The sequence below is a fragment of the Onychostoma macrolepis genome, chromosome 23, assembly GCF_012432095.1.
Source record: "Onychostoma macrolepis isolate SWU-2019 chromosome 23, ASM1243209v1, whole genome shotgun sequence".
Lineage (NCBI taxonomy): Eukaryota > Metazoa > Chordata > Actinopteri > Cypriniformes > Cyprinidae > Onychostoma > Onychostoma macrolepis.
Window position 1 is genome coordinate 9,390,073 of NC_081177.1, and position 26,837 is coordinate 9,416,909.

The 26,837-nt window shown below is 35.8% G+C and overlaps 1 protein-coding gene across 2 annotated transcripts in view; it reads right to left on the reverse strand.

Moving 5' to 3' along the window:
* plxna1a (plexin A1a) overlaps positions 1-26,837 on the reverse strand; it is a 238,052-nt gene that overhangs the window by 23,378 nt on the left and 187,837 nt on the right. Inside the window, exons 16-22 of one of the 2 annotated variants that reach the window (XM_058764335.1) lie at positions 25,263-25,430; positions 20,738-20,831; positions 19,391-19,627; positions 17,115-17,258; positions 14,595-14,829; positions 5,672-5,814; positions 225-481 (exon numbers count right to left, since the gene is read on the reverse strand). In XM_058764335.1, the coding sequence (XP_058620318.1) occupies positions 225-481; positions 5,672-5,814; positions 14,595-14,829; positions 17,115-17,258; positions 19,391-19,627; positions 20,738-20,831; positions 25,263-25,430 (1,278 nt within the window). Of the gene's footprint in view, positions 1-224; positions 482-5,665; positions 5,815-14,594; positions 14,830-17,114; positions 17,259-19,390; positions 19,628-20,737; positions 20,832-25,262; positions 25,431-26,837 lie in introns of both variants that reach the window. The other variant, XM_058764333.1, reaches the window with a different exon arrangement.

Below are 26,837 nucleotides of genomic sequence, written 5' to 3' on the forward strand. Positions count from 1 at the left end.
TTCCAGCTGATTAATAATAAAAACATTGACAGGCAATCAGAATCCATCCAGCTTTAAAGAGCTTGAGCATTTAAAGCAGCACAGTGCATGCTTATAGTATACAAAACGTTATTGTGCACTGGTATGGATGCTAACATGGTTATCGTTATAGTTATGTTTACAGTTATCGTTCTTGTTGTGAAGGGGCATTAACTCAATGTGACTGTGTGTGTGTTTTCTCCCACCTCCTGAGCAGCAGTTTAGGATGGTTCTTGCTCTCCAGGTTCTTGTCGATGAGGTCAGAGAGCAGCTGTTTGAGGACTCCTGTAGCGTACTCCATCTCTCCCTGTAGAGCTGTCATGATGAGTGATGCCACGTTGCCACGGTCACGCATGGAGAAGGAGCGTTGAGCTTCCAACGTGCGGATAAATGTCAGCAGGAAGTGCTTCTTGGTGAGGAGTTGACCAAACAGAGTCAAGGCCTTCTCGACATTAGCCTGCACCTGCGGGAAAACACACAGAGCAACTCATTATACAGTGTAGAATAAGTTACGACAGCTATGTTGTATTTTGATTAACAGATAAAAGGTAAAAGCAAATCAAATCGCAATAGGATTCATACCAATTTAACATGATTATTTTTAAGGCTCTAAATTCTTTCACAACTTTGGGTCTTATTTCTGAAACGCGAGGAGAATGAATCAAAAGTTTGGGGTCTGTAAGATTGTTTACGTCTCTCATGTTCACCAAGGCTGCAGATATTTGGATCAAACATACAGTACAGTAAAAAGAGTGATTTGTGAAATTGTATTGCACTTTAAAATAACAGTTTTCTATTGTAATATATTTTAAACTCTAATTTATTTCTGTGATGTTAAAGCAGAATTTTTAGCATCACTACTCCAGTCTTCAGTGTCACATGATTCTTCAGAAATCATTCTAATATGCTGATTTGCTGCTTAAGAAATGTTTCTTATCTATGTTGAAAACAGTTGCGTTGTTTAATATTTTGTGGAAACCGTGATACTCTTTTCCAGGATTCTTTGATGAATAGAAAGTATAAAAACAGTATTTATTTGAAGTAGAAATCTGTAACATTATTATCTTCAATGTCAGTTTCGATCAACTTGATCTGTGCATGTTGAATAAAAGTATTAGCCACTTTCAAAAAATAAATGAATAAAATGAATAAATAAATAAATCTAACTGACCACAAACTTTTGAACTGCAGTGTAAATAATTTGTAAAATTATTTTTACAAATTAAAATGCCGTTAATGCCCAATAAGAGAAGACGACAACATGAAGCAACATTCACATTAAACCTGTGTTCAGTTTCGATTCTCTGTGTTTTCGCATCCGTAGCTAGCAATTTGATAGGAAAGGATGATGAATACGAAAAAACGCATATGAAAATTCCGGACTCAGTGTGCAATGACCTTTAAACTGATCATTAACTGGAAAATAAACAGACTTAATTTAATTATATAGTAAATGATTTAGTTTTTTCAATTTATCTACTGCACAGTAAGACCATGGACATTTTTAAAGAAAGTTTATGCTGCTTTTAATGTTTTTGATTGATGTATTCTGCCTTTCTGAAACACAATGTCGAAGCCCTTTAGTAAAGTAAACAGCGTTCAGGCAGAAGTCCGCATGAGGGACGTGCAGCATTCTGATTGACATCAAAGGGAATCCAAGATGCTGGCAGCTCAAAACACAACAGAAGGAAATGCAGAGTGAGGGCGAGGAAGGACAGAGAGAGAAAGAGTACAGCAGGAAGCAGACGTGACCTCGGAGTCCAGGAGCGAAAGGTGGTGATGTGTCCTTCCGTGAGCCGCACCTGTCACTTTTCATCTGCCTCGCTCTCACACACATCTTACCTGTACAATTTCTTGAAGCCACATATTTATACTAAGATAACAAAAACAACATCTTACATGCGTCCAAACAAGCCGTGACAAGCTACTGAACATTGTTGTTTATGTGTTTTGTTCCACAGCAGTGTCTACTAGTGTTGGGAAGGTTACTTTGGAAATGTAATAGGTTACAGATTACAAGTTACCATATTTAAAGTGTAATAAGTAGTGTAACTATTTCAATTACTTTATTAAATTAATGCAACTGATAACATTTGATTCCTTTTCTAAATTTCTAATGAATGTTTTCAACTGATAATCATTTTCAAACATTTAAACCAGGCAGGGTTAACCTTACAGTTAAGGTAAGACTTGTCGACTTGATTGCACAGATACAATATAAACTGAGCTTAGCTGGACGATGACATTGAATTCAATAATGAAACGCCTTTAACTGAAAATTGAGTGTTTAATCTTGTCATTTTACATTATTGACACACTATTTTCCTATTTTGATATTGGAAAGTTGCTTTGACACAATCTGTAATGTTAAAAGTGAAATATAAATAAAGGTGACTTGACTTGACCTACAGTAGCACTTAACACTGATTACTGTTAGACTTTCAGAATCCTTCACCATTTGAATTAAGATTATAATAAATTTAATTTAAAGCACAGCCACCACAAAATCAGACTTTAGCACCTCTTTTCACTTTGAGATTATTCTGAGGTTAAATACAGATTTAAAACCATAACAAGAAATAATTGAATAGCTATGATACTGTTTTTGAAATCAAATATTTGCAGGAAATTATGACAGGAAACACAGGCATCTAACAGTTTGGGCCAGATTTACTAAACAGGGCAAATTAATGTGAGAGCGCAATTCCAAAACCGCGCAGATGGGCGTGGAAATTTCTGCAGGTGATTTACTGACAATGCGCAAATTAAAGAACACGACATCTCATTTCCATAATGACCAACGCAATCTACCAAGCGCAGCGCAAATTAGCGTAAAGATGTTGGGATTCGGATAATGTGTTCTTCTGGCATTCCAAATAAATTAATACGTGTGGAAAAAAATCTTCTTTCTTCTACCACGTGCTCTCTGCGGTGCCTCCTCCAAGCAACAACAAATGCAGCCATTTCAAGCGCAAAATAGTTTAAGACATGCTTTTTTTGGGTGTTAAATAATGACCGAAATACCAGTAATTTGACAAGTGCAAATGTTAGTAAATCACGTTACGTGTTTCATTTTAATACTCTCCTCCCATTTGTGTCTGAAAGGGAAACTCCTACAAATGCATATTCAATAAGGTCTGGAGCAAAAATAATGGTGTCCACGCCTTTTCAGTGCTAATTCTTCACAGCACGTCTTTAGTAAATCCTGGCAGTACTATTTTAACGCCAAAAGACGGTTTGTGTTGGCTCAAGCTATTAGTAAATCTGGCCTATACATATACATAAACCCAAATAGGAAATAAAAAAGTTATCGTATGAACATGTACTATTTTGTGTCCTAAACTCCTGAAACATTGGTGTCTCATATTTTAGAGCAGTCAATGCAATTTGGAAAAGAAATCAATTAAATCTGTATTTGGGCATGTGTAAAAATATTCAGATCAGTGTTAATTTTGGCAGGCATTTTTTTATTTAGTCTTAGTCTTTATCTTGAGACGAAAATGCTTAATAGTCTTAGTCACATTTTAGTCATTTGAGTCTTTCATAGTTTTAGTCTAGTTTTAGTCGACGAAAATTCATTGTATTTTTGTCAACTTTTAGTCATTACTTTTAGTCAAAGTGCCGTTAACAACATTTATTTTGGTAGCTATTTTATATGTAGTATTCAAACAAAAATAGGCATCAATTCTTCTCTCTTTAGACCAAATCAATTAAACTTATGAGAAAATTGAATCAAGGATTGAATTTGGAAAAACTGGAATAAATTTTCATTTTTTGGTAGAGATACAAATTAAACTCATTTTTCAGATACAGTAGCTTTACTTAATTATACATTTATTTAACATCTTTTGTTGGTTAACATTTATGACACGGATATGAATGCTGTCCCTTTAAGACGGAAGGCACGCATGCAATACTGACCCACCTGTTTACGCTCACTTAAGCCATAACTGACTGTATTTACGTGAGATACTCTGACTCTACAAGATAGACATTTGAACTGTTGTGTGTGTATTTAAGCACCGAGAACTGATCGCGCGCTGTATGAGAACTGAAGAAGTGGAGCGCGCGCGTGAGAGAGAACAGCTCTATCAGCGCGATTCCGCCTATCCCGCCTTCACTAACTTTAAGTTAATCGACAACGAACTGTGACTCCCGGAAAAAACGGGACGTTTGGTCACCCTATCCCTAACCCTTAGGGTGCTGAGGCTATTGTTTTAGATCGCTATAGTTCGCGTTTTGATAGCCTATCCGTCCACTGTGGCTGCCATACTGAGACTAGATATACAAACGCCTCTCATCTGATTGCAATCCAATGACAGAGACGCACATTTTGAAAGACAATACAGTTAACTTAGCCTATAGGATGTATTTTGAATGTCCGGTAGTCCTCAAATAACATTTTAGTCCCGTCTCGTCGACGCGGCATAAATTTCGTCATAGTTTTTATCATCAGATATTAATTTTAGCTCATCAACGTCTTGTCTTAGTCACAGAAAAAAGGTTCGTTGACGAATATTTTTCGTCTTCGTCGACGAAATTAACACTGATTCAGATGTTACCTTTATAATCGTTAACATTTTCACAAGTAACTGTAATTTAATTAAACATTTTGTTTCTCAGTAACTGTAACTGATTACAGTTACATTTATTTTGTAATTAAATTACGTAATTCCGTTACATGTAACTAGTTACTCTCCAACACTGGTGTCTACTGAGTAGCCCCGCCCACAGTGAAATCTCATTGGTGCAAAATTCTGCATGACATAAAACTTGTAATTATCTCACATTGTTGCTGGAAAGTTTTCACGGCTAGTTAGGACAAAGCACTATAATCCAAAGAAATTACGAAAAACAAAAACGAATCTCCAAGCGAGGCTGCCAAAATCAGACTTCAAAGCAAACTGGCGTCTGTTATTGTCCCCTTCAGCACCTTATGTACCATGTAACCTGACAAAGGCCTTTTTTTCCGACAACACAGACTAATAAAGTGCCTCAATTCTTCTCTGCTGAGCCGAATGAAATTTGCAGCCTCTCGGGGAGGCCGATTGTACTGTAGGTTGCTTTGGGGCGAGAAGCTACACAGAGCAATAAGGGCCTGAGCCGTGCGCATAGGCACTTGATTACGCCGGGGACTCGGGGGCAAATACAGTGAAAACAAACCCCAGATGAAATAATAAACATACGATCCCTGCACAAGCCAACAGCGTGACCTGCAGTATGCAGGCCGGTGGACGTAGCATGTCGGAGAAATGGAGTATTTAATTGCGCTGACCAGTGCGTTTTGAGGTTTCATGATTGCTCTAGTTTAGCTGCATTGTTTTCTTTAGATCGCGTCTGGCTTTATTGTACAAGAGGTCACAATCTGTAACGTATTGAACTTGTAAACTCCAAATTGCAGGTTCCACTCCCAAGAGAGTCACCAACCCCATTTATCAGAAGCAAGTGATGTCAAAAAGATTGGTAACTGAATTTACAATATACATTATGACCTTTCAAGAGTGTTGATCAGGCATCTACGGCACAATCGTAGTTTACACAATCTCAGCATTATGCTGTAGTCTCTAGTATTAGTAGTGGTCTGCTGATTTTTGATTGCATTGTTAGTTCTACTCTAGGGTTACCGTGGTGATGGCGATGTACTGACCCGTACCTCCATCTCCTTGAGCACTGGGTGGTCCTCAATGCCAGGGAACAGGACTCTCATGGCATAGGTTCGGTAGTCCAGGAACGGGATACCAGCTCCATCCAGCTCTTGGGTTAGTTCATGGATGTCAGTTTGGAGTTCGGCAAAAGCTGTGAGGAGAAAAGAAATGGTAAGTAGAGTTTCAACATCTGACCAATTAAGTTCCGTGATTTTTTCAGTTGTATGTTGAGTAGATAAAGACTAGGGATGTTCATTTTAACCGTTTAACCGTTAACCGACCGATAAGAATTTTGACCAATTAATACAATCAGTTAAACGATTTAAAGTCACTTATTTATTTATTTATTTATTTTTCAGTAATTTATCAAAATATTTTAAAAGGTTTGCTGCATGGTTAAAATAAGCTACGCGTATTAAAAAAAACAAGTCGCATTTTATTATTTCATTCAGAAATAGGCCGATGCGAATTACAAACATTATAATAAACACAGTAAACATATAGGCTATTTTAGTTCCCCTCACTCCTCAACAAATCCTTTCAATTAACAGTAGGCTATTTAGAAAAGAACAAGAATTAAAAATGTAAGAAGCTATAGGCCTAGCTATATAAACGACAAACCAAAATGAATTCATTTAGACTAAACGAAACTGAAACCAATGTTGGGTCCCTCAATCATACAAAATCAAATGTTTCCGTATTCGTGATGTATTTGAATGCCAAAATATTATTTACCTTTTATGTAGCCTAGGCCTACATCACTCGCGTTCCAATATCCGCGTAAAACAAAATGTTTTGCATAACTTCACGGCGGTACGTGATAACGCTTAACGGCACAGATTTTACTACATATTTAAACTGAGCAGTGTGTATTTTTTTTTTTCATATGTTTGACTGATTGTTTTTTATAATGATAATGAGGTAACACTTTACAATAAGGTTCATTAGTTAACTACATTAGTTAACATGAACTAATAATGAACTGCACTTATACAGCGTTTATTAATCTTTGTTAATGTTAATTTCAACATTTAATAATACATTATTAAATCTTGTTAACATTAGATAATGCATCAGAACTAACATGAACTAACAATGAACATCTGTATTTTTATTAACTAACGTTAGCGAAGATTAGTAAATACAGTAACAAATGTATTGCTCATGGTTAGTTCATGTTAGTTAATACATTAACTAATGTTTAACTAATGAACCTTATTGTAAAGTGTTACCGATAATGAACAGGCTGTATTGTCAAGGTAGAATGCTTAACTGTGTGCGCGCATGCGGCGCTGGAGCAATCACTTGATTTTTCCCCCTTGTAACAGTGGAAGCAACTACTCCTTTTAGTCATGAAGATAATCAGAATTGTAAAAGGTTTGCTTTTATTTGTGTACATTCACAATAAAAACACATCTTTGCGCTTTTGTAAAATAAGCCAAAAAAAAAATAGGATGCCACTTTCTGCCGTCTGGTTTCCTTTCGCGCTACTTGTTGCACGGTTTTTCTTTCGTTTTCTTAAATTATGATTTAAGTGAAAATATATTTCTCGTATAGGCCTATTTATTCGTTATAATATATATATATATATATATATATATATATACACACACACATATATATATGCTGTCAAAGTGCTGTCAAAATTAGCGTGTAATGCAGGCAATTAATTTTCTCAGTTTAACGCGTTAAAATTGTTTAATGCGTTAAAATTATTTAACGCTGTTAATCATCCATCACAATGAGAAAATATATTTCTGATGTGCAGCAAAAGATAACTGAGCTTCACAAATTAGTGAAGTGGCTTTAAAAAAAGAGCTAGAGCAGTGAAAATTCCCATTTCCACCATCAGGGCAATAATTAAGAATTTCCAATCAACATAAAATGTTACGAAACTGCCTGGAAGAGGACGTGTTTCTATATCGTCCTAATGCACGGTGAGAAGGATCGTTTGAGTGGCTAAAGACTCTCCAAGGACCACAGCTGGAGAATTGCAGAAAATAGTAGAGTCTCTGGGTCAGAAAACCTTAAAAAAAAAAAAGATTGTCAAACAGCACCTACATCACCACATGTTGTTTTGGAGAGTTTCAAGAAAAACTCTCCTAGCTCATCCAAAAACAAACTCCAGCATATTCTGTTATCAGACATGACTGGAACTTCAAATGGCACTGGCTTCTCTGGTCAGATGAAACTAAAAAAATGAGCTTTTTAGCAGCAAACACTCAAGATGGGTTTGGTGAACACAGGGATAAAAAAGTACCCCATGTGTACAATGATACTTGATAAAAAATACTGCTGTATTTTTGATGTTGTGGGCCTATATTTCTGCTGGAGGTCCTGGACATCTTGTTTAGACACATGCCATCATGGATTCTATCAAATACCAACAGATAAAAAAATCAATAAGTGACTGACTCTTATAATGGGCCATGTTTGGATCTTCCAACCGTACAATAATCCAAACACAAACCTCAAAAACAAGCACAAAATCAAGCTTCTGCTATGGCCATTCCAGTCCTCTGACCTGAACCCTATAGAAAATGAGTGGTGAACTGAAGAGAAGCAGCACCAACATGGAGCTGGGAATCTAAAGGGTCTGGAGTGATTCTGGATGAAGGAATGGTCTCTGATCTTGTCAGGTGTTCTCTAACCTCATCAGGCATTATAGGAGAAAATTTTGAGCTGTTAAACTGGCAAATGGAGGTTTCAAAAAATATTGAATAAAAGGGTGCAGTTAATTGTGGCCAATGTGTATTAGAGAAAAAACCTTTATTTCATAATGATATTTCCCCCCCTATTTTAAATTCTTAATATCCAATGAAAGGTTAGATTTTTGTGAATTTTTAAAATAAAAGATCAAAAGGATTAACAATACAGATTAATTTTCACAGATTAGATTCATTCTTTGATCAGATTTACCAAGGGTGCCGATATTTTTGGCCATGACTGTATATACACCATTTACAACCAGGTACTAGGTCTATGTGAGCAGCTCAAATATTTCCGGTGTAGTTTTGCAGTGTAGATAAAGATTTAAAAAAATCAGATTAGGGTGCAATAGAAATAGAAATAGAAATAGAAATAATGTAATAGAAGTTAGATTTGCTTTAAGCCTTCCCTAAGTACGAATAAAAATGAACTTAAAGCGCTTGATTGGGAACTCATGAAAACGTGGTCACTGGGAGCCTTGTGCAATAATAGGTACTTGTTGGGTAAACAGAAGCAATGCTAAGTCTGTCAATCTGTTTGTTTATTCGGTTTATGACTAATTTGGTTTTGCTATTCGAAAAGAGCAGGAGGGAAGAGACGTAAGAGACAAAGTTCACGGGAAAAGAAAGTCAATTAATTGCATGAGTGGGTAATTAATAAAGGAGCGGAGCTTTTCATGCATAATTTCCTCCAGCTGTTGTTCCTCCTCGTTGTCCGCTGGGATATGAATACTGAAGCAAAAAGCTCCTACTCTAAGTGAGGGTTTTTCATCCTAAAAATACTACACAAATATTATTCAAGATGAACTGCCCAATGGGATTTTCAGTCTCCCAACGAAAAAAAAAAAAAGAACAGAAAGTGACAGGCCTAAAGAGCTTTTAATTCAATGGGTCTTTCTCGTCAAAGTGCACTTGAAAGGCCCAACAAAGATTTCCAACATGAGGGATGGCCTTGTAATTCAATTTCACTTCATTACTTGGAGAGGCGCGTGTCGGATCGTAAAGCACGAGGGGGCATTACAGACAACTTGAATGCGAATTTTTAAAGGCTTCCTGTTGTAGTGGTCAAAACATTACGCCTCTCAGGAAGCAGCAGCAGCGTCGGCAAGGTCAGCCAGCAAAACATTTCCTTTAGTGCTGAAGCTGTTTGTCAAAACAAGTCTGAAAAGTTTAGTACACTGCTGATAATGCGTTTCTTTCTGAAATCGTTCCTTTAGTTGTGAAAGCACTCAAAGTGAAACCATTCCAATTACCGTCATGTCCACACACACTTGCAGTAACATTTCTCGGCTAATGTAAAGCAGAGAGGCGAAGCTGATATCCCCACTGAGCGTTCCCGGTATCTAAACCGGCACTGGATAGCTCGCTAATTAGCCATTAGCCGTGCCTTTGTTTGTTTGTACTACTGCGCTCTCTGATGGGCTGCATCATGGCTCAGTAAGCCTCTGCACATGGTGAATCGCATGTCCCTGGATGGCTCTCGCCTATCCACACCCCATGACTGAGCATGCACAGCGCCATCCTGACTATATGCTATAGGCCCAAACTAGAGGGTGAAGCGGTTTAGAGAGGTGGGATCACTGATTTTAAGCATTTAGAGGGCATTCATACATTTAAGTAAATCTCATGAAACATTGAAAGAAAAGATATATATACAGATATATATTTATGTATTTCTTTCTGGTCCTCGATTCTGATTGGCTGATAAGAGTGTGATATTCTAGTGATATCAGAACTCCAACTGTTTCACCGTTTATATCACTCTGCTTGCAGTATTTGTCACAGCAGATGCCCAAATCCACTATAATTTTTTTATAAACAATACTGTTTTTTATCACGGAATTCAGTTTTAAGAGTTTTCATATCGCACTGCTACTCGTATGATATTGCTTATATATATAAATTATATTAAATTATATAAATTATAATCAAATTATATAAATATTTTTGAGAATGAGTATGAGAACCTCTTTTACATGTTGGTAATGAGAATTTGGGGAGAAAATGTGCAAATCATAGTTTATTTAAATTACTATTAAAATTTTTTTATGGTTATAAAATAGTCTTTCTTTATACAAAACAATTTTTTTTCTTGTGATTTTGGTGTAAAATATGACATTTCTTGGGGTGGGATCACTGATTTCACTATCACTATTGGATGAATCTCAATAAAATTTGCAAGAAAATGTCATATAAGAGACTTATTAAGCCTAAAAATCAAAAGAACAATCATATTTAATTGGAAATTTATATAGCTATAATAAAAAACTAAAACCATTTTTGGACCATTATGTTTCTTCAATGCACTGCTCCAATGACGGTTTTCATTGCTCTAATGCAGTAATTAAATAAAATATGCAAAATATTACTGATTTTATTGTAATATATTTTATAAAAATATTACCATTAAAATATTTTATAAAATATGTAACAAAACAAACCTTTCTTTATCCAAAATCATTATTTGGCGTAAAATATGACACTTCTTGACAGGTTTTGTGAGATTCACCCTTTTGTAGCCCATTATCTGACCCTGGCTTGGACAGACCACGGATTTGAGAGCTTCGGGTCATTACCAAGAAAATCCAATCCCAGCCCAAATGAGAAATAACCAAGCTAAGGTCATAAATATTTTACAGAGGTTGTAAATAATGTCAGCGCATATGATCCAAATAAAATATTGATGCGCAGATTGAATGGCATTGCGATAACAAACCGTTCAGGTTGTCCACTAATGAAGGCAGTCGGCCAATCAGTGAGAATCAGGGCTAAAGAACGTGACAGCTAATCAATGCCTACCAGTTCCTTCACCCATTTGCCAAGAAGTAAATTTCTTTCATCATTCTCCCTCTGCCATTCAGCCATCTTCCCCCTTTGCAGTGAAAAAGACTGTTTGTTAGCTAGCTAGCTACACCATGCTTTTTCATCCTCCTGACAGGGTTGTGACCAGGAGGGCCGACGGTCCTAAGATAATGGCCAATTAGACCCGGTGCATCTCTACGAAAGCAGGTAGAGTGTGGCATTGGGAACCTTTACGGCATATGGAAACTGCATTTCAAACTGGGCAGAAGACGGAATGCCATAACAGCGCAGCCCACTAACACCAACCTGTTACCAAGACATGCTAACAACCATAATGGTGTCACCATGGCGACAAGAGAACGGAAAGACGTTAATGTGGAGCTTGATAGTACACCTGCAGGTTTCATTTCAACAGCAATTTAAATTCTATATGAAATCCACATTCTGTAATGTGGACGTTTATCACAGAATGTGGCTTTTAAATAAAACATTCATAAATGTATAAGCAGAAACATTTAGGGTGTAAAAGCTTTTGTGTTGCAAAATTATATACGTATGTGTGTGTGTGTAATTAGAAATAAAATGTATATTTTGTTACAAAAATATAAATGGTAAATTTTATATATATATATATATATATATATATATATATATATATATATATATATATATATATATATATATATATATATATATATATATACACACACACACACACACATATACATACACACATACAGTGGGTACGGAAAGTATTCAGACCCCTTACATTTTCACTCTTTGTTATATTGCAGCCATTTGCTAAAATCATTTAAGTTAATTTTTTTCCTCATTAATGTACACACAGCACCCCATATTGACAGAAAAACACAGAATTGTTGACATTTTTGCAGATTTATTAAAAAAGAAAAACTGAAATATCACATGGTCCTAAGTATTCAAACCCTTTGCTGTGACACTCATATATTTAACTCAGGTGCTGTCCATTTCTTCTGATCATCCTTGAGATGGTTCTACACCTTCATTTGAGTCCAGCTGTGTTTGATTATACTGATTGGACTTGATTAGGAAAGCCACACACCTGTCTATATAAGACCTTACAGCTCACAGTGCATGTCAGAGCAAATGAGAATCATGAGGTCAAAGGAACTGCCTGAAGAGCTCAGAGACAGAATTGTGGCAAGGCACAGATCTGGCCAAGGTTACAAAAAAATTTCTGCTGCACTTAAGGTTCCTAAGAGCACAGTGGCCTCCATAATCCTTAAATGGAAGACGTTTGGGACGACCAGAACCCTTCCTAGAGCTGGCCGTCTGGCCAAACTGAGCTATCGGGGGAGAAGAGCCTTGGTGAGAGAGGTAAAGAAGAACCCAAAGATCACTGTGGCTGAGCTCCAGAGATGCAGTCGGGAGATGGGAGAAAGTTGTAGAAAGTCAACCATCACTGCAGCCCTCCACCAGTCGGGGCTTTATGGCAGAGTGGCCCGACGGAAGCCTCTCCTCAGTGCAAGACACATGAAAGCCCGCATGGAGTTTGCTAAAAAACACCTGAATAAGATTCTCTGGTCTGATGAGACCAAGATAGAACTTTTTGGCCTTAATTCTAAGCGGTATGTGTGGAGAAAACCAGGCACTGCTCATCACCTGTCCAATACAGTCCCAACAGTGAAGCATGGTGGTGGCAGCATCATGCTGTGGGGGTTTTTCAGCTGCAGGAAAGGACAACTGGTTGCAATCGAGGGAAAGATGAATGCGGCCAAGTAGAGGGATATCCTGGACGAAAACCTTCTCCAGAGTGCTCAGGACCTCAGACTGGGCCGAAGGTTTACCTTCCAACAAGACAATGACCCTAAGCACACAGCTAAAATAATGAAGGAGTGGCTTCACAACAACTCCGTGACTGTTCTTGAATAGCCCAGCCAGAGCCCTGACTTAAACCCAATTGAGCATCTCTGGAGAGACCTAAAATGGCTGTCCACCAACGCTACCATCCAACCTGACAGAACTGGAGAGGATCTGCAAGGAGGAATGGCAGAGGATCCCCAAATCCAGGTGTGAAAAACTTGTTGCATCTTTCCCAAAAAGACTCATGGCTGTATTAGATCAAAAGAGTGCTTCTACTAAATACTGAGCAAAGGGTCTGAATACTAAGGACCATGTGATATTTCAGTTTTTCTTTTTTAATAAATCTGCAAAAATGTCAACAATTCTGTGTTTTTCTGTCAATATGGGGTGCTGTGTGTACATTAATGAGGAAAAAAAATGAACAAATGATTTTAGCAAATGGCTGCAAAATAACAAAGAGTGAAATTTAAGGGGGTCTGAATACTTTCCATACCGACTGTATATATATATATATATGTATATGTGACCCTGGACCACAAAACCATAAGTGTCTATTTCCCAACTGAGATTTATTCAAAGCTGAATAAATAAGCTTTCCATTGATGTATGGCTTGTTAAGATTGCCAAGATACAACTATTTGAAAATCTGGAATCTGAGGGTGCAAAAAAAAATCAAAATACTGAGAAAATCACCTTTAAATTTGTCTAAATTAAGTTCTTAGCTATGCATATTACTGATCAAAAATTAAGTTTTGATATATTTACAGTAGGAAATTCACTAAGTATCTTCATGGAACATGATCTTTACTTAATACCCTAATGATTTTTGGCATAAAATAAAAATGGATAATTTTGACCCATACAATGTATTTTTGGCTATTGCTAAAAATATACCCCTGTGACTTAAGACTGGTTTTGTGGTCCAGGGTCACACACATACATATACATACTGTGTGTGTGTGTGTGTGTGTGTGTGTGTGTATATATATATATATATATATATAAAATATAATATGATTTCATTTCATATTCTTTATGAATTAATAAACAATTATATACAGTATATATATATATATTTTTTTTTATATGTAAAACAATAGTACATTTTATTACATACACAAATTCTATATTTAATTTTTATTTGTAATTTTTGAATATTTGTTTTCCAAAATTAAAAAATAAATATTAAAAATATATTCATATATTTTATATCAATTTATGTATATTGACATTTGTAAAATTTATATTAATAATGTATGTATGTGGGGGTGTGATGATATACTAACACCAGTTTTGACGGCAGCAAGTGAACATGATCACCCCTTCCTCTTTATTACTAGTTTTATAAACACTTGTAAACAATTACAAATGATCTTAAAGCAATTAGCCTGTGTCTGACCAGTCCATAAATACCACAATAACTTAAAATCACATAATTAATGTGGTTAAACAATGTGATTGATTGACAGTTTGTTAAAAAGAGTAACACGCAGCTGCACTAGGATACACAGTTTGTGAACACACTGACCAATCGGTGCAAACCATAAATAATATATGACTTACTAATAATTCATCTCACCTTCTTTGCACTCGAGAGCGACTCTAGACTCCAGGTTGTCCATTTGCAGCTGGAGTCTTTTGAGGGTGCGGTCTGCGTCGCGAGACTTGCGCTTGTAGGCGATGAGCACCGCGATGATGACCAGCAGCAGGAGGCCTCCACCTCCACCGATCCCGATGATGGCAGGCAGGGTGAGAAGGCTGTCAGAGTAGATCTGCAGCGTGCCGGGGGAATATTCGAACCCTCCTGCCCGGATCTGTAACAGAGGCATGGGAGACCTGGCTCATTGAGGTGCAGGAAGCAAATCTTGTGTAGTGGTCTGCGATCTGCAATTAGCCGCGATTAGCATTTGTAATTTTGTTGTGGCAATTCATTTGTGAGAATCAACTTTTTGCATCAAGAACGCAACAGCAGCTTTAAACAAAGACCTAAATTAAAACTTTATGAGCCAATCACATTTGTGAGACAAGCTAAGAGATTGAAAACCCATTTAGCTTGAAATGTCCTATTATTACTGGATCATTTCAAGCTTGTATTTCGAAAATAGAAAATTTAACAAGGAACCGTGTGATTGTTTACACGGCTCTGTCTTGGTAAAAATCAATCCACATAGTGTCAAGGTGTTTGTTTTAACCATAAACATGTTTGAATAGTTAAATGTTTAAAACCAATAAGATGAAGATAATTTATTTTTCTAAAGAAACTATGAGGATGTTTATCCAACAAAACTTGCAAACATTATGATTTGGCACTGCTTAGCCCTTGCAAAATCTGTATGGTATCTTAGAGGCAGTACTGGGTAGTAACTGATTGCAAGTAACTTTGATTATGTAATCAGGTTCTTAAAATTAAAGGATTAGTTTGAAAACAAAGTATATATACTGTACGTCACATGTTACCTTCCCAATGTGATTACGTAATGTGTGAAGTCACGGACACGTGTCGCAGAGCTAGTGCAATATAAGCATTTGTGGTTAAAAAGTATATTATTATTTTTTTTTTTTAGAAAATGAATGATCATTTGGCTCCCATTGAAGACCACAATATGGAGAAAAATCATGGAATGTTTTACACAAAAATCTTAATTTCTTTTTGACTTAAAGAAAGACAAGAACATCTTAGATGACATAGGGGTGAGTAAATTATCAAATTTTAATAATGGAAGTGAACTAATCCTTTAAGTACTTGTAATTAGATTATATTACATTTTAAAAACTACAGTTACTTTTTTACTTTTATTGTTTACATGATTACATATTATTCACATGGTCACATGACATGCATGTGCACAGGTATAACATTTCCTATTTTTTTTAATTAAGTGTTTTATTTTAATAATTGTCATTTTAAAAATATTTATTTAAATTGCACATTTTCATAGTTTAATTAATTAGTAGCTTTTCACTAAACTCTGACATAATATAATGTTTAATGCACTTATTGTTCATAATATTGTTAATAACAACGAATCCATTAATTCATTGTTGATAACAACAACGTGTCATGTAAATTAGAATCAGTAATGAACTACAATTTTCTAAAATCAAGGACAAGCACTTATATATATCAATTTAACATATACATTAAGTATAATTAATTATTAATACATTTTATAAAGCAATTAACCTGTGTCTGACCCGAACATAAACTCCAGTAATGACTTATAATTAATTTCTCTCTTTAACAACTCACACAATGTGAGGTATAATTCATGTAAAAACAAATCATGCACAAAGTTCATTAGATCAGGTTAGAGGTGTAGAAATACAGTAAAATGCTTTTGCAAACAGCGCTGACAAGAATATTTGGAACTCCAGTGCAGACATTACGTGAGTGTATGTACCGCACCACAGGCATTGTGTGCTGTCTGCAAAACTACAGGGACCCCTGGGAAGGCATGGGGTCAAAGACAGCAGCCATGCAAAATTTCCTAGAGAGACTCTCTCTAACAGGGGTCATGGTGGTCAATGCACAGCTGTGTGACGAACACACTCACATCATCACACATGTATACACACACACATTCTCTTAATTCTCACATACAGGCCAAAAGATACAGAAATCACACACACTGAGAGCTGCCAGACATGATCCAATGCACCAAGGGCGGCCCATAAGTAGGTCACTGTACATGGGACAAGAGCACAGCTGTGTCTGCGTCTCCCTGGCCTCGCCTCACATCGCCTCTGAGTGCCGCACGGGAAGGCAACGCAAAGAGACACGTCTATTTTTGAACCAGCATTTTTCAAAGAGCATTTGTACAAACATATATTTCACACAATTTCTCAGAATTCAATGTGACATTTGCGACAAAAATAATACGAATGCAGAAAACAGGCGTAAATATATTTCTTCTCCGAGCATTTCGCTTTCAGAGCCATCACAACGAATGACATGCTACGGCAAGATAAAGAGTGTCCTTTCAAGACATTTTCCTTCAGCGGGGCATTCGGTTGGTGTTAAGTTCATTCCTGGCTGCGAGTTGTCATTTCCAATCTTTTGACATTTGGTCAGTGTGAACTTGAGGATTTAAGTACATACCGTCACTTTGTGCTGGCCGGTGAGGTTGGGCCACTCGCACAGCAACTGGGACTCAGACAGCGTCAGAACGCACGGCGTCTCTCCGATAAACACCGTGTAGTTAAGTCTGGAGTTACCAGGAGCTGCAGGAATCAAATTACGACCCTGTAATGACAACAAAATAGAAAAAGATATCATCAGATATGAAAAGAAACAATAAAATATAACTAACATGAATTGTTTTAACATAAAAAGTGTTTTCCTCATGATTCTCAACAGGGCTTCGTCACATAACATTTAAAAGCATCAATTATGCTAATAACTATAAATATACAAAAAACTATATTTTTGGCAATATAATAATATTTCAATATAAATGTAATTACATATATATATATATATATACACATATATATATATATACACACATATATATATACACATATATATACACACACACACATACATATATATATATATATATATATATATATATATATATTAATTTAAGGTTATAATTTTAGATTTGCATTTATTATTATTATTATTATTATTACCGTCATCATCATCCTAAACATTTAAATGAAACAGAAAAACGTTTATATTATTTTTATATATGTATGTATATATTTAATAAAATAATATATATTTAATACAAATATATATATATATACACACACACACATATATACATATACACACACACACACACACACACACACACACACACACACATACATATGCATACATATATACACACACGAAAAAAGATTAATTTAAGGTTTTAAATTTAGATTTGCATTTGTTATTATTAGTAGTAGTATTAGAAGTAGTAGTATTGTTATTATCATCATCAACATTTCTGAAATTAACATTGTAAAAAAAATGAAAATGTTTATATTATAATATAATATTATAATATATCATATTTGTTATATATAATGTTATCATTTATTTTGTAAAAAACAATATTTGTTGGGAATTGTAGAATGAAGTAATTCATGTGTTTATGCGTATTATGTGTATGTACACAAACATATTAATTGAAGTTTAGAATTTTCTACATTATTACTGCAAATAAACATTTTATACTTTAAAATAAAAAATATAAAACCGTTTATATTACATTTGCATATTATTATATTCCATTATATTTATGCGTGTCTTCACACACACACACACACACTATAAAATATTCAAAATAGAATATAATTAATTTTAAAAATAAATTACACTACATATGAAAATTATACATTTATAATAAAAAAATAAAAACTGTGAAATCACACTTTTAAATAATTTTTTTTTTTGTGTTGGCAACAGTGAAAATGTTGGCAGGGAAAATATGTTTATAGAATGTCTATAGATATCTAAAATATGGATGCTGGAATGGGTTTTCAAGATAATAGTAATGGTCTCTTTTTGTCTGAATTAAATTTTGCATCACACAACCTTGGACACGTAAAGGTCATGCAGATATTGATTTTAAAAAAGCAAAGAAAACCCCAGAGGCTTGAACAGATATGAACATATCCTGTGACTGATCTCCTCAATGGAGATAAACAGGAAGGAAAATAAAGGTCGGAATACTCTGCGGCCACATGGACAGAAGGGACGGGAAAAAGAAATGTTGATGAACAACAGCAAAGCACCAACACCCCCATCCTCAGAGTTCAGCGAGGCCACGGCACAACGCTCTTTAATGCAAATTCTGCTCCCTCTCCCCCTCTCATCTCATCCGCGCCGCCAACCCCAGATCAAATTAGATGAGAAATTAATTGCGTGGAGAATGTGATGCATCTCCAGAATATCCCTGATTATTTCACCAAATTGCATTTTCGTATTTTCCTTCGCTTTGCTAATGCACCGGGTTGTTTTCTCTCCCCCCAGTAAGCCAGGCGGGGGATCGGGCATTAAGTAAAAAGGTTTCGTTAATAAATTTCCATTTAACAAAGAAATATCACCCGACATGCTTCGACTCTCACCTCAGTTGGTTTAAAGAAAAGAGAAGTTTTCATTACAGGAGAAACCAGCCGGGGCCTGTGATCAGCATTTTGAAGTTTATGAAGTACGAAGTACGAAGGGATGAAGAAGAAGTGGTACATATTGAGAGGACAGTTTCTAGTTAATACTGTAGCTAGTTTGCAGTATCCTTTTTCAGCTTTTATTCAGGAAAGGAAAATATGGGCAGAAGAAGCAGCAACGTGATCAGCAAATGACGCAAACTCCAATTGGCCACATGAACCTCACATCAATAACCACAAATCCATCAACCGCTTGAAGCGAGTGAAGTGTACCTTCAGGATAAGGGGCGATGTTGGTTTGAGCTCCAGAATGCCTGTGGGACTGAGGGGTTCAAAGACGGGGTCCGGGTAGTAGCTGAAGCTCTCGTTGACGACCACAAGGGCGTGGACGTTATCCATGTAGAAGCCGATCTCATCCGGTCCGCTGCCAGTCTCAGCAAAGCCTCTATCCGAATCAGCCACCGACGGGGCCAGGCAGACCATAACGGAGTTGTTGAAAACTGTGCAGTTCTGAGTAGAATAGGAAAACAGAGAGACAAAACTGAATAAAACTTTTTTTTTTTTTTTTTCTTTTAAAACAACATTGTCGAGTGTCAATTAAATGTGCTCATTATACAAATTAAGTATAAGTGTTATTTTTTAATAAGATGAAATAATCATAATTATATGAAAACAACATCCATTGATAAATAAAGAACAAAAACATTATTATAAACCACTTTTAATCTCTTTAAAGTTTTATTCATCTGCGATGTAATGTAATTAATTATTTGAATTAACAAAAACAACAATTTTTATTATTAACAATAACCATTATTATTCATTTCTAAAACCACCTTCTTTTGAATTTTTGATTTATCTTCAAAATAATGTAATGCATCTAAATGGTCTCTATCTGTGATCATTCTCAGAAAAAGAAAAGAAAAATAAACATATAAATACATTTAATAAATGCATAAATAATATAAATGCATTGCATTATTTGCATTACACATATTGTGCAATTAATTTGATTAAAATATTTGATTTACTCTACTTAATCATTTATTATTAATATTTGTATTATTGTTGTTGATTTCTAGAACCAGATATTAGAATATTTTACTGATCTGAAAAGTAATGTAATGTATTTAAATCATCTCTATCTTTTGTCATTCTCAGGGAAAAAGTGGATGGATGGAAGGATAAAAGTGATCATTTAAATGCATTACATTATTTGCATTACATATTTTGTGTAATTAATTTGATTAAAATATTTAATTGATTGACCCTAATTACAATTAAATGGGACACAAATTATGTTTTGTAACAGCATGTCAGATCATTCTAATGCTACATTAAAACATTTTGTTAATGTGATTATGAGGAACACAGAAACACTTAAACTCTGAGACTGAGAGAAAAAATGTTTAAATAGAAAATAACAAAAAGCGACAGAGAGACACTTCTGTGACCTTTCTCAAGATAAAAATGCTGGTTAGAATTGTGTGTCGCTGTTACAGAGTCCTTTAAGCAACACAGCGGCAGAGGAACATGTGGAAGCTTTTGTGAGATGAACATTAGAAAAAAGTATGAAGAGCCTAGAGATGTCAGGAAAGGACAAGGAAACAGGATACTTACATGGAAGGACTCGGCAGAGCCGTACTTGGCACGGATCTTGGGTTCTTTAATGGTGGCCAGGTTGGTGCCGCTGATCGTCAGCAAAGTCCCACCGCTGGGAAGAGAAACAGGAAGTCATCATCGAAACATGATGGGTACAGATCTCACACAATAACCCAATCATACAGTCTAGCTCAACACTTGGCCTTGAAATCTGAAGAAATATCAGTCTATCAAGCTTTTCATCCCAAAGGGAGGCAAAACAGAGCAGAGGTAATATATCCCATAATCACTTTTGGCGATGAGACACAAAAAGGATTTTCGTGAAGAGCTGGGCGTTTAAAGACATTCTACCTCTACATATGCGGCACCCATTTCATAAATCATAACAGATTAGATGATATTCACAGAGCCCATCAAATCAAAAAGAGTTTCATAGCTTTCAGTCAGCTTCTGTTAGCTTCAAGGCTAACTATATGCTAGCACACTTCTGTACTTATTTAAATTCCTTCAATTCTGGCCAAAAATGCTTTTAAATCAGATGTTTTGGGGATAAAAATCTACATTTCCCTCCTGCATGCCTCCTTTTAATCAATTGTGATATTTTAAGTACAATTTTGCTAGGCTGTGATGTAAACAAAATGCTACTGGGTATTTAGAAAAAGAGACAAGCCCTTTAACTTCGCCCTGCCCCAATTTCCTGTTTCAAAAGGAAATCTGTTAACCCTAGGTTTGTCTTACCAGGTTTTTGGAGACCTACTCATTCACAGCACACTGTATGTGTGGAATTCTTTCAGTCTCTCTTTTCTATGTCTCTGTCCGTCTCAGAGAGAAATCCCTCTTAACTCAGGTACAAGCTTCAGGGAACAAGAAAAAGGACACACTGCCTACAAATAGATCCTCTGCCTACCACCTTCTGAGAAGATATCTCATTCCAGTAACAATGCTTGCACGTACGCAACTGTACACTTGATGTATTGTAAGCATGCAGCCCTTTTATTGTATTACTGTGGCAGCAACCAACCTCAATACTTACAAATTACATTAAACCAGATGTGCTTGCTGAAAATATGGCAACAATTTAACTTATTTCAACTATATGTACTAGCATAGCTAGTTTTGGGCCTGACTTTTCTTGGTTTATTTCTTGTTTGTCCTAACTTTTGATCTCTTTGCATCCGTCTTTTAATTGATGATGCTATATGTACCTTCGGCTCCTGTTTTTTAGGCATATCAAACACAAAATCGTTTCAAGATACTAATTTGCCTAGGGTTCCCTATACTGACGTTTTGTGTTCACAAGCTTGTTGACATAGGCGGTCTGTGAGTTTGAGTCTCACACCGTACCGCCGCTGATGTCTCTGCCTGTTTGCCTCTGTGACACCTGCTGCGCAGTGGCACTGAAGGGCATTTTCAGCTCAAATCAATACAGCTTCAGTCGGCGAACACTAACAGGCTCTGGGGCCACAACGTTTGGGTTCCAGTTATGTCTGTTCAAGCTAGGGGCGACTTCTGCACAGGCGCAGTCATTTCCGGTACTGCTTTGATCCCTGAGTGTGTGTGTTTGTTTTTCTGAGGCAGAAAGGGGGGAAAGGTACCGTGGTACACACTCGTAGGGCATAATGGCCCCGTTCAAAGCAGGGCTCGGTGGAGAGAGTGCATGCTTGACTGTGGTGGCCTGGGTCAGCAACAAAACACACAGTCACACAGACACAGTTGAGAGTAGAGGAAAAAGCCAGGAACCTCTTTAATCAAACTCAAATATAATACAACACACACTGTAATAAATTTAAAATATACCATATCTATGAAGTGCCAAACATGAAATAATTATATAAAATCTGAATATATAAATGTAAATTGTGAATATTTAGAAGTAAATCAGAATATATATTTATACATCTGAATATATAAATACAATTCAGGATATATAGTTATAAATCTGAATATATAAATGTAAATCAGGATATATAGTTATAAATCTGCTATATAAACGTAAATCCGAATATATAGTTATAAGTCTAAATATATAGATACAAATTGTAATAGAAAAATGCAAATTGTGAATATATAGAAGCGGACCCGAATATATAGTTTTAACTCTGAATATATAAATGTAAGTTGTGAATATGTATTTATAATATATTCAGATTTACTTCTATATATTCACAATTTACATTTATATATTCAGATTTTAAATAATTATTTCCTATTTGGCGCTTCATAAATACAGTATCTTAATATCATTATTATTTAAATATAAAAATCAATGTCTTCCACTTTTTCTACAGTACTGTGTGTATATATATATATATATATATATATATATATATATATATATATATATATATATATATATATACATACATACATACATGTATATATATATATATACATATACACATACATACATATACACACACACACGAAAAATTAAATAAAAATTGTATGTTATGTAATATATTGTAATTTCATTATTTCATATATATTTTATACAAGTCAATGTAAAGATGAGTAATGTAAACAATTCTATGCACACACACAACACTATATTATGTACTATATGTACACTATATACACACACAGATGAGAAACAATATTACAGGACAGAATTCTACAATAATTTAAATAAAATTCACAAATATAAAAAAAAAAAAAGTACTACATACACGATGCATAATTACACACACAGAGTACTACAACACAATGCGTATTTATTAAACCATTTTGTGGCAAATTAAATATATCACTGTGTTGATGTTTAGACGGTCTCTTTCTTTCTAAGATGGGATTTTTTTTGGCTTATATTAAGCCGTAATGTATACCAGGACCTTATTCTGTTTAGTCACTGGTCTGGTTACATGAGACTAGGAACATAACCTGGATGAAACTTCATAAATCATTCAAATACCGCTTTAAAAGCAACAACTAACAATTGTTATACACAGACGCCTGCTAAGTGCATAAAGTCAAAAGCTTCGCTATATAGGTTTACATTTTTCACCTTTTTGCTTTCCAAGAGCGTACCGCTGACACCACACAAAGGTGAATAAGAAAGTGAGTGATAGAAAGAGAGAAAGAACGAGAGAGAGAGAGAGGGAGTGTTGAAAGGTTCTTTTCATCTACAGGCTTTTAAAGAGCTCGCTCTATAACCCGCAGGAGCAGTGAAGTTGCAGGTGATAAGTGCTCCATCCTGCCTGCCCCATCTGACACTGCTGATGGTGTTTCTATAGACTTCTTGTTTTTATTTCACCCCCGACACCAACAGACCAGACATGCTTTAGTGCAAATCGCTGCTCCTCCCTGGAAAGCTGCAAAAGCATCACCTGACAGCAGCTCTGCTCGCAGGTGCAGACGTCTGACGGCGTGAAAGGAGAGACTCTGGAACGACCCCTAAAAGAATCTCATTTTTCAACCTCTTAATGAGTTCTGCTCATGTGTCAAGAGAAAGTGTAACACAAATGGCTTCGTATTGATTTTTATTACTTCTTTGTTGTTCCAACTTCCTTCAGCGAGGTAGAAGGAATTGCCACGTTTTTTAATTTTGCCATTTTTATTAAGAGAGAAAGTAGAAATATGACAGAAAATTATGACAGGTGAATTGGGACGCAAAGTGGGCCAGATTTGAACCCATGACTACCACAGGAGCACCACAACACTATGTTTTGTAGCACATATGCTAACCATAATAAAAAATAAATAAAAAAAAAAAACACATTTTTTATAGGTGAAGTGTATATATTTTTTTTAAACATCAAAATACTTTGTTGAAGCTCGACATATCTAGATCCAGTGTACAAATTATCTACAAATTATATTTTTCTGTGAGCAATTTTTGGGCCACGATCGGCTAAGGTTCATCATGTGAAACCCCTAGCACATTTAGCCACAAATCATTTTGAAAGTAATCAAAGATATAAGTATAGTTGTAGTGTGAACATGCCTATTCTCATAGGATTTGAATGATTATTAAAACGTCATAGTTATCGTTATTGTTACAGTTACCTTCTTTGATTTATACAGGCCTTAAATCTACAATATAGTTAAAAGAAATTTGATGTGTGCTACTTAAAATTACCGAAACATTGTTCTCCATCTTCATAAAAACAAAAAGTATAAAACAAACAATTTTTAATAAGAAAAATAAAGGAATAAAGGGGAGAAGATCGGGAAACAGATTTAAACTTGTGTTTCCTCCATGATTGCCCACTGCTCAATGTATTAGGGCACATAAACAAACCTCTAGGCCAGGCATCCTCAAATCTGGCCCACTCCTGCAGAGTTTAGCTCTAACCCTAATCAAACACACCTGAGCATGCTAATCAGAGTCTTCAAGATCATTAGAAAATCACAGGTAGGTGAGTTTGATCAGGGTTGAAGCTAAACTCTGCAGCAGATTGGCCCTCCAGGGAAAGATTTGAGGAACCCTGCTCTAGGCCATGGTTCCAACAAAACAACATAGTAGTCAGGCTTCCATTCTATTCTGAAGTCACAATGTTTCAATTTTAACTCAAACGATGGGCCATGCAACAGTTGTGTCGCCTACCTAGCAATGCTCCAGTCAGGGTCTATCTTCAGGATGGTGGGGTCCTCTGTGTAGTTAAACTTCACCTCAGGGTTCCTCAGCTCAGCAGAGTCGATGTCCACCATAACCGGAGTGCTTCCCGCGTTCACGCCGGCTGGGGTCACGCACACGATCTCTTTAGAGCTCCGCCTACAGTCATGGAGGAAGGTGCGTTAGAGAAAGAGCAACTGAACTGTTTACTGTAATTCTCATCAAAATCAGAGCATGTGCCGTGTAAGCATGTCATCCCCATTCATATTTCATCATGACACAGATTCTGTACTCCGTAAGAGTTAAGTATGTTTGATGAAGCTCCATCATTTGTGTTAACAACCATATGGGTTTCAAAGACTCGGGCTCTGTTTTTGTCTGTCTGTCTGCTTTACTCTCTCCTCCTGTACTGGAGACGTGCCTGCAATCTCCATGCACATCCCCTTAGCACGTTGCCATGGGAACGCTTTTCAAGATGCACACCCCAGAAATCCTCTGAAGACTGCACATATTTTGACAAGGTGGTTGTCACAAATAAAAAATAAAAAAAAATAAAGAGATGGAAGTGTGCAAAGAGAGCAAGTTGTGGAGTGGATAAGCCAGAAATTTCCTCAAAGGTAAAATATACAGACATTCAACGGAATGAAGTGCAAAATGCAATCATTGCTTTGGGATATTTTTTAGAGATTTTGCATTTTAAATATGTAATTTGGATTACAGACATGTAGAATAAATTTGAATATGAATTCACTGGATATTATGAATGGAAGACACAAAACACACACGAAAAAAGAAGCAGGGCATATGAAAGGGAGGTTTCAGTTGAAAATGAAGATCTCATGTCTTTTGAAACCAGTTTGACTCTCAGATGTTCTACAAAATGTCCAAGCTGCTCTTTTCCATGCAATGAAAGTGCAATAGGGACAAAATCTTTCAATGACTTTCAGTGAATAATAAATTCAAATTTAGACTGGTCCTCATACAATGATATTTTATGGATTAAAATATAGGGCAAATGTCGTATGTGCTACTTTTATAATTTTTATTTATTTATTTTTTGGCATTTTTGTCTTCATTATGATAGGACAAATCAGAGCTGACAGGAAGCGAAGTGGAAGAGAGAGCGGGGCAGGATCGGGAAAGGTCCTCGATTCGGGATTCGAACTCGGGACGCCCATAGCGCAACAGCACTGACCGACTTTTATAATTCTCTAAAGGAAAAGTTTAGGCAAAAATTCAGTCATCATTTACTCACCCTACTGTTGTTCCAAAATGTTTGGTTTTCTGTCTTTATAAAAGTTGTTACTTTGAAAAATGTCTCAGTGTTTCAGAGTAGAAGAATGAAAGTCACACAAAGAAGTCAAACAGGTTTAGAATGACATGAGGGTTAGTAAATAAAGACAGAACTTTAATTTTTGGGTGGGCTATCCCTTTAATTGTTAGATTGATTTCTGGGGCATGAACACCCTTAAGTCTCAATCCACTTTCATTGTGTTAAAGCAAGCAGTGTGAATGTTCTTCAAAATTTCTCCTTTTGTATTCTGTAGTAGAAAGAGAGTAATATAT